This window comes from Pristis pectinata, chromosome 1 (assembly GCF_009764475.1).
Source record: "Pristis pectinata isolate sPriPec2 chromosome 1, sPriPec2.1.pri, whole genome shotgun sequence".
Classification (NCBI taxonomy): domain Eukaryota; kingdom Metazoa; phylum Chordata; class Chondrichthyes; order Rhinopristiformes; family Pristidae; genus Pristis; species Pristis pectinata.
Window position 1 is genome coordinate 127,240,372 of NC_067405.1, and position 16,054 is coordinate 127,256,425.

A 16,054-nucleotide genomic window follows, 5' to 3' on the forward strand; every position below is an offset into this window, starting at 1 on the left:
GCTGAGTAGGAGAGCAAACAAAATGATGCTGGGCTGTAGATGACCCTGAGGGAAGACGCGCTGATATAAAATTTAAGACAAATAATATATTTAGATATTCAAGTGAACCACAGAATGAAGTAACACTAATTTCCTGTGATGAACTCTGAGCAACAGTAGAAACTTCTAATGTAACAGTTGTCATTCTTCTTCTTTCACAGCAGCCAGCCTGCACTTAATCCAGTGATACAATAGGCAAACTATGCTTAATGAAAACCACATTGAATTCTCTCATAGCAAACATACCAACTTAGCAATGGAAAAGAAATATTACCTTTTGTTGACTCATCCTCAATGGGTTGTTTAAATACGGTAATGTCTTTGAAAGTGCATAAAAATAAAACCACCTTGTCGTATTCATTTCTTATGGGTGCAATTTGCATGTAGAACCAAAGTGGAGTTCCTGCCAATAGAGAAAAAAATGCACATACACCAAAAAGGCTATTAAATGAGAAGAAATCAACACATGTTCTACACAAGTACATTAAAGTTTGATCTGAATGAACAATTGGTCTTGTTTATTGCAGAAACTGACTGTATGATCATTGCAGATGGTGGATCACATTGTACACTGCTATTACACCATCAATTAACTCCACTGACCCAAAAGCTCCCTCTTGTCTTTGAAGGATTTCCTTGAAACCCAATTCTTTGGCCCATACCTTAATCCATTCTAGTGTCTCGCACCACACATCAGCACCTGTCCTCTTATCTCTTTCTGTTTGTGAAGCAACTTGGGGAAATTCAGCACAGAGAATCAGAATCAGATTTATTATCACTAACTTATATGACATGAAATTTGTGGCAGCAGTACAGTGCAAAGACATAAAATTACTATAAATCACAAAAATAAGTAAATAATGCACAAGAAAAAGGAATAACGAGCTCATGTTCATGGACTGTTCAGAAATCTGATGGTGGAGGGGATGAAGCTGTTCCTGAATCATTGCGTGTGGGTCTTCAGGCTCTTATACTTGCCTAACTGCAAGTTGTCTTGGTAAGTACCATCAGATTTTAGCCAGCAATCACTGTAACAAAATCTGATAGATTCCTGCAGGATATTAGATGTCAAGGAATGTAGGAACAAATAGACAAAATACCGGTGTATATAATTTGCTATCATTATCAGGGCAAAGAGGAAAGGATAATATCAATTATATTTTGTGGTTCCTGTGAGAAGAGAAAAAGTACTTAGTCATCTGTGAACCTAAGATTGTAGGTAGGTCCATTAGATAGAAAAGCAAAATATTATGCATTTTAGGATTGTAAAATGAAAACAAAGTGCTGGAATCCTCAGCATGGCAGGCAGCATTTATGGTGAGAGAAACAGAGTTACGTTTAAAACTGATGATCTTTCATCAGGTTTACAACATTTCTCTCTCCATGGGTGCAGACTTGATTTTATTTTAGATCCAGTAGATATTGTATCAGTGTGTGATTAGTGCTATCATGCCTCTAATTTTAGCAAGGGTCAAAAATTGTTCCAAATACAGCTACCTAGTATGTAGCACGTTACAGCTAAGGTACGCATATGGCTTATCCTGTAACAGGATCAGTCTGTCAACATTTCCTGCAGCGATGATTACAAATGAAGGATTACCGTACCCATAGCTGAATACTAGTCTGTATGGTTAACTGACAGGGAATTTTATACCTGAGAACTGTTAAAGGGAGAGAAAAGCTAAAAGGGCAGAATTTGGCTTATTGACATAAATCTGATTGTGAGATTACCACAGAAAGTCTACATTTAGTTGGATGACAGGCAGCATGAGAAGCTGCAACTTTGACTGGAAGAGATACAAAGCTCTGGCCAATTTCTGGAGTGGTGAGTAGAACTCACAGTACCAAGAATATTTCTGTCATTGCAAGACCAGTGCAACTTCAAAAAAAGAGGAAATCTGTGATAATTCTGAGAGACTTTTGGGGGTGAAAAATGACAGCTTTATTTTTGTATCACTTGTTTTTCAAGAAAGCAGTGTTCATTCTATGATTTTGAAATACAGTACCTTTTTCACTCTCTCAAATCAAAGTTAAAATACACAAAGGAAAGCTGCCTATATGGTACAGACAGCAAAGTATTTTTATTATAGAGATGATTCAAAGGGTCAAGTCCAAGAGGCGTTTATTCGCCCATACCCAAGCTGCCAACTCACTGTGTGAATAAACAATTCATAATTGGTACAGAGTGTTGAAAGCACACTGGTTTGTTACAGAAGATTCAATGCTTAAATATAAGAGCAGAAAGATGTGCAACTATAACCATAAGGACTGTCAGTTCTGTTTGTTTTCATCCACTTTCTCTCCCAGGTGTGAAACTATTAGATCTCAGCTTGAGGTAAACGACTGATAATGTGCTGTTCAAGGAACTTGTCATTTTTGTTCATGTTGGAAGCAGTGACTTGGTTATGTCCAGTTGGATAGTCATTCATATTAACTACAGGGAGCTAGTTAGCTAGGTTTAAGAGGCATTTAGAGAGGCACATGAACAAGCAGGGAATTGAGGGAAATAGACCACGTCCAGGCAGTTGTGCAGTTCAAATTGGCATCATCGTTGGCATAGTCCTCATGGGCCGAAGGGCCTGTTCCTGTACTGTACTGTTCTATGTTCTACATAGGGGCTGAAGGCTAACATTCTCTGAAACACTACCTGCAACAGGGAGTTAAGCCAAGATGTTAAACACTTAGCGCATGAGCATTTGTTAAGGGTGTAACATGGGGTCAATGGCTTGAGTTTCTGAGGAAACCAGTGTGACTTCTAGGAGAGAGAAAGCTTGTATTGATCGAACTCTTTCACGTAAACAGAACCAGAACAGAGGCACCATGAGAAAGAATGGGCATATTGATAGAGATACTTTTATCAGAAGGTTGGGTCAGAAGCTCAAATAATATAGCCAGTAAGATTTCACTAAGAGAACAGCCCTGTTGTGTGTGCAGCAGAGTACGGGATTCTTAGACAATGCTGCAAAAGTAAATGGCAGGAAAGCTGCGTGAAGAAAAGGTCAAACCTAATCAGAAAAGATCAATGACTTGAAGAGGTTCACAACACCTTTTTCGAGACACAGCATCTCATGTGTTATAGAATGCTATTGTTGCAATCTTTTGTTGAGGGAACTAGAAATGAAGCAGTATCTCATTTCCAATTTGATCTACCACTGACCTCATTACAGATGCACGCTGAGGTAGGGTACGCCTGGAGGAAAGTGTTCATGGGAGTATCAGGTTCCGGGTAGGGAAAGTGAGGGAATGCATAATTAGAACTCGTAAGAAGAAAAGCAAGCAAGCGTGGTGCCTAGATAATGGGAAATCTTGTGGGAATTAATGTTCTATAAGTTGTCTGCATCACGTTACAGCAAGCACAAATAAAAATGAAAATTTTGAATAGAAAAGAATTATTAAAATATATAATCAGGTGCACAGAATTGAAACTGCTAAGGGAATTGGCAGAAATGGAAAATAAAAGTCAAGCGTAATTAGCAAAAAAAGAAAAAGTATAATATTACTAGTTTCTGTAAAGATGGATATGGTTAATGAGGTTTTGATTACAGCAGAAAATTGAATGGTTCACTGGTTTCAAGGGAACATAACACTACTAGGATGTTTCATTAAGATCACCACCATGAACTATAATGAGAGTGAGCTGCACATACCTTAATGAGGTCCCAGTGAATAAAGCACTAAGCAAGAAGCATAAGAGATTTATCCTTAAGAAATTCAAGAATGTACTTATTATACCACTGGGGCAAATATTTAGAAATTCAATGGATAGGTTTGTGTACCAACAAACTCATGAAAGGCAAGCGCAGTGTTCTTATTTAAAAGGGGATCTGAGGAGATGTTCATTGTGAAAATTCTAGTAATGTTTATCAAGATTCTGAGCATTTGGAAAGCGTCATGGGCACCTTCTCATGTTCAGTGTTGACAGTCACACTATCATTTTTTTCTAACAGAATTTGACTCCCATTGCTTTTTAATCAGCTGTACAGTTAACAAAATCCAGGAGTCTAAAGATAAAATTCCCCATTTCTTTGTCTTACCCACACATATTCTTATAAAACAGTTGGAAGATTTACTGAATCAGCAGAAAGTGAGATGCTATAAACTGCTATATTCCATGATCTGCAGCTGTATATAATGAAATTCACTTGGTGTGATCAGAGCACTGTCTGACCACATATAATAAAAAACAAGAATGCTGTTCTAACAACTAGAGCTGTTTGTTTCTCCCCCACAACCTTTCTTCTGCATTTACCCAGACACACAATGGCAGTGGCATCTTGAGATGAACTGAATCACTCCTAGATAATAGCAAGAACAGGATGTGAATATATGGCAATCATGCTGGGTAGAGTTCGGTGTTGAGAAAGGTGTTCTTCAACATTTTATTAAAATAACAGCAAGATGTTAAACTCTCATTTAAAATAGGACAAAGATACCAAAGTAGAATCAGCCACTGCTTACCCACCTGCACCCCTAAACCCACCACCATCCCCAACCAAAACACCCGGATTGCAATGTATCAAGAAGGTGCCAGAGCAGAGACAAGTGGGGGGGGGGGGGGGGGAGATTATGAGAGAGGGAAAGTCCAAATCCTTTTGGGATCTGATTCAAACGATTCCCACCCTTTGACTGAAAAAAAATTCTCTTCATCTCATTCTAAATGAACAATCCCTTACATTGAAACATTGCACTGTATCGCCTCATGACCCAGGACTCTCCTGCCAAGGGATGGAGCCACTCAGCAGTTACTCTGTCATGTTCCCTGAAGCTTTTGTACATTTCAATGAGATGAACTCTTGTTTTCCTAAACCTCAGAAACTGTATGCTGCTCAATTCTGCTCATACCCAGGAAATAATTTAATAAACCTCCGCTGTATTTATCCTTCCTGAGGTAAGGTGATCAAGGTAAGATGTACATGTGACCAATAAAGATATCTTATCCTCAGTAGTCCAGTTTTGGTTTCATTAAACCCCAAAAGGATCAGAGCAAGACTTTGCACTCTTATCCTGCTGTCCCCTTACAATAAAGGCAAACAATGTATGTGCTTGTTATACCTGCACATTAACATTCAGCAATTCATGTACAAGAACACATAAATTCCTCTCAATCTCAATATTCACTACTTTTCCATTCATTTCAGACAGAGAGGATCATTTCAGAATTCTCCACATTGTGTCCTATCTGACATTTTTTGGCTCGGTCACTTAACTGGTATCTATCCTTTCATGCCCTGTCCACAGTTTACTTTGCCAGCTAGCTTTATATAGTCAACAAGCTTGAATACATTACATTCATAGTGATAATAGCATGGTAGTGTAGCAGTTAGCGCAACACTATTACAGTGCCAGGGACCTGGGTTCAATTCTGGCCACTGTCTGTAAGGAGTTCGTACATTCTCCATGTGTCTGTGTGGGTTTCCTCCAGGTGCTCCAGTTTCCTCCCACATTCCAAAGGCATACAGGTTAGGAAGTTGTGGGCATGCTATGTTGGCGCCGGAAGCATGGTGACACTTGCGGGCTGCCCCCAGAACACTACGCAAAAGATGCATTTCACTGTGTGTTTCAACATACATGTGACTACTAAAGATCTTATCTTAAATACGTAATATCCAAGCACTGATCCTCACGACACTCCACTATATTGCTGTCTTGAAAATGATACATTTATTTACATGCTCTGTTTTCTGCTCATAACCAAACCTCAATCCATGCTCATACTTAACCCCAATCTCATAAACCACAGTCCTTTCACACAATATATTCTGCAAGTTGTACCCTTAGAAAACTCTTACGTGCTTCACAAGCACAATTTTCCTTTCACAGAGCCTGGTCGACTAAAACATTACCAACTAAATTGCCTGCTTCTCTTTTTAACTACAGCTTCCCCTTTGACCTCAAGGAGCTATTAATTATCTTTGTGTAATGTCTGGAAACCTCTGTCCCTTCATTGTCTTACCCCCACCCCCCTGATTTTTTTCATTGGAGGAAATTTCAAAGCAAATGTGAGTGAGCTTGAATGGGATTGGCACTTCCTTATTAATATTGACTCAGTGATATAAAAATAGCTTGTTGAACCACTGATTAAAATGGGGTGATGGTGGTTCAATGTGCTGCTCAAAACATACAGCACAAAAATAAAATGTAGCTCAGAATTTCTGTGAACCTTTACAATAAAATAATGGTGACTCTAAGCAGTTTCCCAATACTCCAATACTATGCATTAGTCCAGTCAATCTAGAATATTATCCATGAAGAAAACAAGAAGCATGTGCCAATCTGTGGGTAAAATTACAATGAAACCAGAGGAGGCCGTTTGCCCCCTGAAAACAGGCACAGAGATCATGGTGGATAATTATCCTTGTCTCTTCTGTGTAATGCAGACATAACAGCAACTTTGTGCTGTTATTGAATGATTGTTGTGTCGGGTCAGTACTAATCCTTCTGTTCACTGGCTAGGTGCTTCAGCAAGGGACCAGCATCATGAGCGTTCATCAGTAACAACAAGCTTGCAATGCTTAAAGGGAAGGGGTTTAGGGCTGGAGCATTTGCAGACAAATAATATACATTTGATCTAAGACTGTACAATTGTACGGGCTGCATCTGGAGTACGGTGCACAGTTTTGGTCCCCTTATTTAGGAAAAGATATGTTGGCATTGGAGGCAATCTGAGAGAGGTTCCCTTGGTTAACTCCTGGGATGACAAGGTTGTCCTATCATGAGCTGCTAAAGAAATTAGATCTATATTCTTTGGAGCTTAGAAGAATAAGGAGTAATCTAATTGATATAAGATCCATAGAGGGGGTGATGGTGTAGATGTCAAGATATCTAGTGGGAGAATCTTGAACTGGGAACATACTTGCATGCTTAGGGGATGGTCGTTTAAAGCTGAGGTGTGCAGGAACTTCATCTCTGTGTGCAGGTGAATCTCTGGAATTCTCAAACCCAGAAGATTGTGGAATCTAGATCATTGGGAGTAATTAAAGAGAACATAGACAAATTGTTGAAAGATCAGGGAATTGAGGGCTATGGTAAACTGGCAAAGAAGAGTAGATGGGGCCTGGGGCAGATTAGCATGATCATATTGAGGGATGAGGCAGATCAAGGGGTCCAGTGTCCTACTCCTGCTCCTATTTTCTTATGTTCTTGTGCTCTTATGATCTCAGAAAATTGTGAAACACAACAATGGTTCAGAGGACAGCAGAAGCAGATAGCACTGGAGGTCAGTGGCCAGGTAGCAAATTCTGAAGGCATTGAGGTAGTGTCATGAGAAGTTCAATGACCCTGAACAAGTCATCAATGTGAGTGAATGCACCTTAAAGTGCCCTTTCCTACCATCAGCGCCACCAGGGTACGGTGGTGGCACAGTGGGTAAGTTACCTGACTAGAAATCTAGAGACCTGGATTAATAATCTACAGACCTGAATTCAAATCCCACCATAGCGGCAGCAGGAATTAGATTCAATTAATAACCTGGAATTTGGGGGGATTTAGTAATGATATTCACAAAAATTAGTGTTCTGGCATAAAAGCTCACCTGGTTTACCAATGCCCTTACCTGGTCTGACCAATATGTGACTCCACTTACACCCCATGTGGTTGGCTTAAAAAAAAAGCCTTTTGAGTAGTTGTCAGTACTGCCTTCTCAAGTGACAATTGGGAATAGACAGAAAATGCTGGCCTTTGAACTGATGCCAGATCCTGATAAATGATAAAAAAAGAGCCCGGGCATTGCTCTATTCCTCACATCCACATTATCCACCTAGTAACAATCTCTGTCATTGGGACTCATGCTAACTTTCATTTGTTACACTGTATCTCGATACACTTAGCCCTGCCACAAGCCTCACATCTACACCACACAGATTACATGTCCTGTCAGCTATTTACGCATGCCAGCCACATTACCCAGATGAAATTCACTGACCTACTTGCCTCTCTCTTGCAGCCAAGGCCACCCAAAACAAGAACACAACTAATCAATGAGTGACAGATGTGCCTGGATGCACTTACCCCATCATGGAGATAGTGCCGGCCACAATTGGAACTTAAATTATTGAATTTGCAATCACTGGAAGAGCTGACATCATCAAAATTACAGCTCATCATCTTTAATCCTCCTTCTTCGATCTGATCTCTCTCTTAAAATCACACTTGCTTAAGGTTTACAGAGCTGCAGAATAGTATAAACGTGCACACAGGGGAATCTGAGGGGGAGCTGCTTCACTCAGAGAGTGGTGTGAGTGTGGAACGAACTGCCAGCAGAAGTGGTGGATGCAGGTTCAATTGTAACTTTGAAGAGAAGTTTGGATAGGTACATGGATAAGAGAGGTATGGAGGGTTATGGTCCTGGTGCAGGTAGATGGGACTAGGCAGAAAACCAGGCCAGCATGAACTAGATGGGCCAAAGGGCCTGTTTCTGTGCTGTAGTGCTCTTTGACTCTATGACTCTATCTTACTTTCTCCCTATTCCCACCACCCACCCCACACCCCCCCCTCCCAAGCATAACTTTACCCATTTCCATTTATCACTTCAGATCATCGAGAATTTCAATCTGGTCTGGCAATGCAGGAAGAGAAAGAAATCAGTGATGACAAAGACATACCATCACTCAACTTCACACTCATGGCCTTCGTTATCATGATGAATATGAATAAATTCAAATAATTAAAAAAGAGATGTCACCAGCGGAATTTAAATGTTGGGAAGTGGAAAGAAATTTTTAAGACAATCAATGGCCCAGATTATTTTATTTCCGAAGACCTTAATCCATTTACTTTACATTTTCATTCCCTGATATTTCTGTTTGTCTCTTTATTACTTTATAGACATGACAACTTGCTTTCATGGAGATGCACCAATAGGTTACCAGAAGTTAGAGAAACCAATGTTGAGGCTGTCAGGTTGGAGACTACCAAGGCGAAATATGAGATGTTGTTCCTCCAACCTATGTCTGGCCTCAATGTGGCAGTAGAGGAGGCCATGGATAGATGTGTTAGTATGGGAGTGGGATGTGGAATTGAAGTGGATGATGTTACGAGCCCAGGTTGCTACTTGATGAGTGTCCTTTTAAGACGCCTGAATGGTAGCGTGTGTGGCTTTATCTGACTACTGCGAGTGAAAAAAACGACTATAACTGCAACATGCTGGCAACTGCACAGACAGACTGTGAGAGAGAGAGAGAAAGAGAGAGAGAGAGAGAGAGAGAGAGAGAGAGAGAGAGAGAGATGCTAGCACTGACTGCCAGTTTCTGTATCTATGGATGAAGAACAATCATTGCGACTGTCAATGTAAAATCCATGTATGGATTTGTGGTGCAATCTGTGGAGTCCACTTTGTTGCTAATCAGTACTGGAAAGTAGGTATATCTGTGGGCGGCCACGTATCGAGTGCCCTCGGTGTGGCAGATACTTCAGAACAAAGCAATGGAGATCTTTAGCGATTGAGGCGTCATATTGGTTCCATCATAGTGGAACTTGTGGAGTTCGCAAACACCTTCTCTCTATATTTTCTCTACATTTTCTCCACATTTTCTCCACATTCTAATGTGGTTTTTAAAAGCCTTTGCTCATGGTTCTACTCCGTGACTTGCTGAACTGAACTTTGAGAACTGTTCCGAGACTTGGGGTTTGGGAACTTGCCACACACACACTTTGGGTTTATTTTGGGGTCAATGTGTGATATCTAATGTTTTTATTTCTCTTATTATTACAAGTAGTTACTAATAAATAGATACTAACATTTAAACATGACTCGTTGTGTTTCTATTGTTGCTGGTACATGACAATGGCCACAGGGAGATCATTGCTTTTGTGGTGGACGGAGCAAAGGTGAAGGTGGTCCACTGCCTTCTCCTTCTGGAGTCCTTCTTTTGCAGCCTTTGCCTCTTCTACCTACTGCCTCTCAGATCCTTACTCCTTCCCCCACCTACTCTCCTACCTTCCCCCTCTCACCTGGACTCACCTATTACCTGAACTCACCTCTGACCTGCCTGCATGTGCTCCTCCCCCTCCCCCAATCTTCATGTTCTGGCTTCTGCCCTCTTCCTTTCCAGTCCCAATGAAGGGTCTCAGCCCAAAATGTAGACTTTATTTCTCTCCATCGATGCTGCCTGACCTGCTGAGCTCCTCCAGCTTTTTGTTTGTGTTGCTTAGAAGGACAATATTATTTTTTGTCTTGATATTTCAGATTCCAGAAAGTCAACTAAATGAACAATCTTCTCATATGTTTTCCTCACGAAAGTCAGTATCAAAATATCTGAGCCTTTTTATGTTTGAATTATTATTCATTTGTTGCTTTTATTTTAACAAATGACCACAATTAAGGTTACAATTAGAACTGTTTCAGAACTATCATTCTCTTTCCAAACCTCTGTGTGCAAACCATTCTCGCAACTCAATTAAAATACATAATTCCACAGTATACCTGTACTTGGAACTGGTTGATTTGTAAATCAAAATTTCCAGCCTACAAAGACAAAATGATGAGAATTTGAAACCTCATCCAGTTTATCAATGCAAACCCTTTTTATAGAATCTAATGCTTGAGCTGTCCTACTTTATTTGATCATACTCTACAGTGGGTAGTATTTGCACCTCTCTGAGATTCTTTCACAAAGTTAAATTTCAGGAAAACTAGGTGAGTATAGGGCACCTTGATAGGCAGAGTAGATGTGCCAGGGCACTCAAATGAGCATTGACTAAATAAGGCTTAGGTAGTAAATAGTCATTGAAGATGATGCTGAAGGCATTGATGAAGAGGAATATCTCTGCTCATTCAATGAAGTTTCCTTCTGTCTGGATCAGTGGGGATAGAATTAAATCACGGTAAGGAACCAACACTTCTTTATGGATAAAGACAAACTCTTCCATCATAAAGGAGATCCTTGTACTAACAAATGCATTCAAGAAGAACTTACATATCAGAGAACTACCTAACTCAATAATTAGTGAAATCATTATGAGATCTTATAATCTTATCGTTTCAAATTTATCCCAAGAACAGTCAGAAGTTATTGGATTTATAATAGAATTATACTTACTGTTCTTTTGATACAGAAGAACTTCAAAGCAATTTGATTCATAGTTGTCAAATGTCTGTCTGACCTTGTCTATGGTCTTCTTATCCGTTAGGTCTCCATACATGAAACTGGACAATATAAAAAATATTTTAAAAATCAGTATATTAGAAAATCATCTGCTCTTTCTTTTGCTGGCAGTGTGCCCCTCATCTTAATTACATTTGTACTCGTTTGAAACTGCAAGGCAAAATAATGTTTACTGTTGGGAACAGCTAAATTGCCATATAAATGTTCCGCTGATACAGTCAATAAAGGTGGTTATCTCGAATACTTCTGCACCTTAATTATTCATGTTTACCCAGAAATTCAGAAGCAGTGAACAATGTGCTGTTACCCCTCCAAAGCATCTTTACCACTACCATTTGCAGATGAATCTTCAGGCGGTTACACATAATAAAGTTGTAAGAGAGAGTTGTAGCTTACTTATAACACTGTGGGGAATCCATTGGCTGTGCCCACACAAAATGGTATTGAGAAGCCTGGTGCTAATGATGAGTAGAATATCCCAACATAAAAGGGACAGTGGTTGCAAGGAGGAAAGGAGAAACCCTTGAAATCTACCTGAAAAGAGTTGGGACTGAAAGTAAGGCATCAATATTCTGGTTGGAGTACATACTAACATCTAGAGAGCATTTGCAGATGTCTTTCTCAAAAAATGAATGATGAGTCTAAGAACTCAATGGCAAGAATTTCAGGGTGTTTAGATGCCAGCAGCTGGTGTTTAATGCCTTTCAGGTGAAATGTTTGCTTGTCTGTGTTTACAAATGAAGATCAGGTGGGATTCACATCTCCCATTTCTGCAGAGGTCACCACACCTGATCCATAATGCTTATGCAGCGCAGCTCCTGGGAGCTGGCAGAATACATTAGACAAAGAACAGGATTTGGCTTCCTCTGCAGGGGCTATACTCATTTTATTATGTTTCATTTATCTTGTTTAATCACTACGGAAATATGACAAGTAAGAGACAAAATCATGTACTCAAGATAAAGTTTGTAACATTTTCCAGAAGTCAAGTGGTGAGACTAGAATCTTGGTGGATCTTTTCTGTTGGATTTAGGATTTGGCTCTGTGGTTGGGAGTGGTCAGGGTGCTAATTATTGACAAAAATATTATTTCACTACTTTTAATATTTTAAATGTACATTTTTTTCTAAAAGAAAGTTCTGTTTCCCATTTTTCACAAAAACAGAAGTTCCAGGTAGGTGGAGGAAGACCAATTACAAGCTTGAAAATCCAACCACAACAAAGCTTTCTGGATCCAGATCTCTTTGTAAGTAAAGCTTTGGCTCAATTTTCCGAGCGCAGCAAAATCGGGGCTGCATTCAGCTCTGGTGCCACAGCCCACAACCATCCAAAAACCTGGAGAGGCTAGGAATGCTCGCTTCCAAGAAATTTGCAAGTCACATCTTTTATGCCTGTCTCCCATTCATCAGATTATACTCTCACCACAAGGCAGAAGAACAGGTTGGTGGCTGATTGGTTGCAAGTCAATATATTGACAAGAAGTTCTTAAATGGCTGATGCGCATCAGTAAAGGCAAGTTGTCAGTCATTGTTGCATTGTCAAGAGCAACACCAATGAATGTGATGCATTCTGGGTTTTTAGTAGCCATTACGGTTTAAGAGCAAACAAGGACCTACTTGTAGAATTAAGCTCCAGACTGCATAGATGATAGTCTCTGATTAAGTAAATCCAGGCTCTGTACCTCCCTCTGCAACTGGATTCTCGACTTCCTTCTCGGGAGACCACAGTCAGTGCGGATCGGTGGTAACATTTCCTCCTCACTGACTGTCAACACAGGCACACCTCAAGGATGCGTGTTTAGCCCACTGCTCTACTATCTCTACACCCATGACTGTGTGGCTTGGCACACTTCAAACTCCATCTATAAATTCGCCGATGACACCACTGTTGTTGGCAGAATCTCAGATGGTGATGAGGAGGCGTACAGGAGTGAGATAGATTGGCTGGATGAGTGGTGGTGCAACAACAACCTCACACTCAACGTCAGCAAGACCAAGGAATTGATTGTGGACTTCGGGAAGGGAAAGTCGGGAGAACACACACCTGTCCTCATTGAGGGGTCAGCAGTGGAAAGGGTGAGCAGCTTCAAGTTCCTGGGCGTCAACATCCCAGAGGATCTATCATGGGCCCAACACATTGATGCAGTCGTGAAGAAGGCACGCCAGTGGCTCTACTTCATTAGGAATTTGAGGAGATTTGGTATGTCACCAAAGGCTCTTGCAAAAAATATCTATAGATGTGCAGTGGAGAGCATTCTGACTGGTTGCATCACAGCCTGGTATGAAGGCTCCAATGTGCAGGATTGCAAGAGACTGCAGAGGGTGATAGACTCAGCCAGCTCCATCATGGGCACAATTCTCCCCACCATCGAGGATATCTTCAAGTGGCAGTGCCTCAAGAAGATGGCATCCATCATTAAGGACTCTCACCACCCAGGACATGCCCTCTTCTCATCACTACCATCAGGGAGGAAGTACATGAGCGACCCACACTCAACATTTCAGGAACAGTTTCTTCCCCTCCGCCATCAGAGGTCTGAACAGGCCATGAACCCATGAACTCTACCTCGTTATTCCTCTTTTGCACTATTTTTTGTGGTAACTTGGAAGTAATTTTTATTTTCTGCACTGTCCTGCTGCCACAAAACAACAAATTTCACGACATAGGTCAGTGATAATAAACCTGATTCTGATGATCTGCCTTATAAGTATAACATAGAACAGTACAGCACAGTACGGGCCCTTCAGCCCAAGATGTTGTGCCAACCTATATACTGTACTTCACTTCCCATAACTCTGTATTTTTCTTTCATCTATGTATCTATTTAAGAGGCTCTTAAATGGCTGTATCGTTTCAGCCCCTACCACCACCCCTGGCAATGCCTTCCAGGCACTCACCACTCTCTGTGTAAAAAACCTACCTCTGACATCTCCCCTGAACTCTTTCACGCACCTTAAACGGCTGACCTCTAGTATTGGCCATTATCCTCCTGGGGAAAAGATGCTGGCTGTCCACTCTGTCTATGCCTCTCGTAATCTTTTACCTCTATCAAGTCTCCTCTCACCCTCTGTCTCTCCAAGGAGAAAAGCCCTAACTTGCACAGCCTCTCTTCATAAGACATTGTCTCCAATCCAGGCAGCATTCTTGTAAATCTCCTCTGCACCCTCTCCAAAGCTTCCACATCCTTTCTATAACGTGACAACCAGAAATGAACACAATATTCCAGATGTGGTCCAACCAGTATCTTATAGAGCTGCAACATTACCTCTCTGCTCCTGAACTCAATCCCCCGGCTAGTGAAGGCCAGCACACCATACGCCTTTTTAACCACCTATCAACTTGCACGGCAACATTGAGGGGTCTATGTACTAGAACCCGAAGATCCCTCTGTTCCTCCACACTGCTAAGAATCCTACCATTAACCATGTACTCTGCCTTGAAATTAGATCTTCCAAAGTGAATCATTTCACACTTCTCCAGCTTGAACTAAACCTTCCACCGCTCTTGTTAATCATAGTTCCTTCACCCTACCATCCTTCCCTAGTCTCAGTGGGACAAACCTATCTGGAACCCCATGCAAGTGGTCCCTATACAATCTTCACATTTCTGCAGCGCATTTACCAGAGAACATCAGTTCCCATTTTACACTCCCAAGTTCCTGCCTAATACCATCATAAGTTGCTCTCCCCCAATTAAATGATGTCTGCTCCTATCCTTGTCCATGGCTATGCTAAAGGTCAAGGAGTTGTGGTCACTATCCCTGAAATGCTTGCCCACTGAGAGGTGTGCCACCTGACCGGGTTCATTGGGAGAAAAAGAGGAGAATATTCGTTGACATCAAAGGAAGTGTCAAGCTAAATGTATTTTGAATTCATGTATATTGAACCTTCACACAGGGACAAATATCCAACATGCTTTTTTTCGCTCTATTAAGCAACAATGAATGTTCAGAGCATTGAATGTTGACTTCCAGAGAACTGAATTTCAGAAACAAGGCCCAAACAATAGAAATTGTGAACTTAGCAAAATTTACTTAAATAGCACTCAGAAAATAATGATGAAGGAATGCAAATGCCATAGTACTAATTATTCCAGCTTTAATACAAAGAAGAGTCAATGTGGCATAATGAAAATATAAAAAAAAACTGCAGGTGCCGGAAATTTGACATAAGGATTTTTGATCTGACACTTTTTAACTTTGTTTCTCTTTCTACAGGTGCTGCTTGAGCTGTTGAGTATTTCCAGCATTTTTTTTTTGTTTTCATGCAGCATAATTTTACTGCTTTGGTGTCCATCTCGGAGTAGGGCAATCAATAAACAGGATCCTCAATTTAATCTTTGCAGGTGGCAAGTAGTAAATGTGGTGATAGAGATAAAATGTAACTAACTCTCCATTTATGGATGTCATACAGGGAGCAGAAGACAAATATCTTGCGATTTTAAAAAACAGGGACAAAATAAACAATAGATGTGACAAGCTGTTTCAAAATTAAATGGCATTCTCTTAATGTTTCATATTTTAATTCTGCCAGTGAGTGGAACAATTTATGTGGGATTTCACGTCTCATTTCCTTTCAATTCAGCACTAGATGACATATTTACAAAATATGATAAAGGAAACAGCTTATGTTCATGCACTTGAAAATGCCACTTGATTGCATTACACAGACCATTAGCAACATGAAGCCTGCAATTACAGTCATTCAGTGCAAGGACACTTAAGACAATTCAAGCAAAATTTGTGGTATTTATCAATAAAAAAGGTGCATTAGAATCTTACTGGGTTTATGCAAATCTAATAGTTGGATCATAAAGTTATAGAGAAGTAGATGAACTGCACAGTCCAAGACACCCAGTGAAAGCATTAACTTTACAAATCAGAATTACTGACTTGAAGCTATTAAACCTAAGTGA

At 40.4% G+C, this 16,054-nt stretch overlaps 1 protein-coding gene across 1 annotated transcript in view; it reads right to left on the reverse strand.

Moving 5' to 3' along the window:
* kcnh5b (potassium voltage-gated channel, subfamily H (eag-related), member 5b) overlaps positions 1 to 16,054 on the reverse strand; it is a 268,909-nt gene that overhangs the window by 202,938 nt on the left and 49,917 nt on the right. The window contains exons 3-4 of the mRNA XM_052018025.1: positions 11,076 to 11,182; positions 314 to 442 (exon numbers count right to left, since the gene is read on the reverse strand). Of these exons, the coding sequence (XP_051873985.1) occupies positions 314 to 442; positions 11,076 to 11,182 (236 nt within the window). The remainder of the gene's footprint in view (positions 1 to 313; positions 443 to 11,075; positions 11,183 to 16,054) is intronic.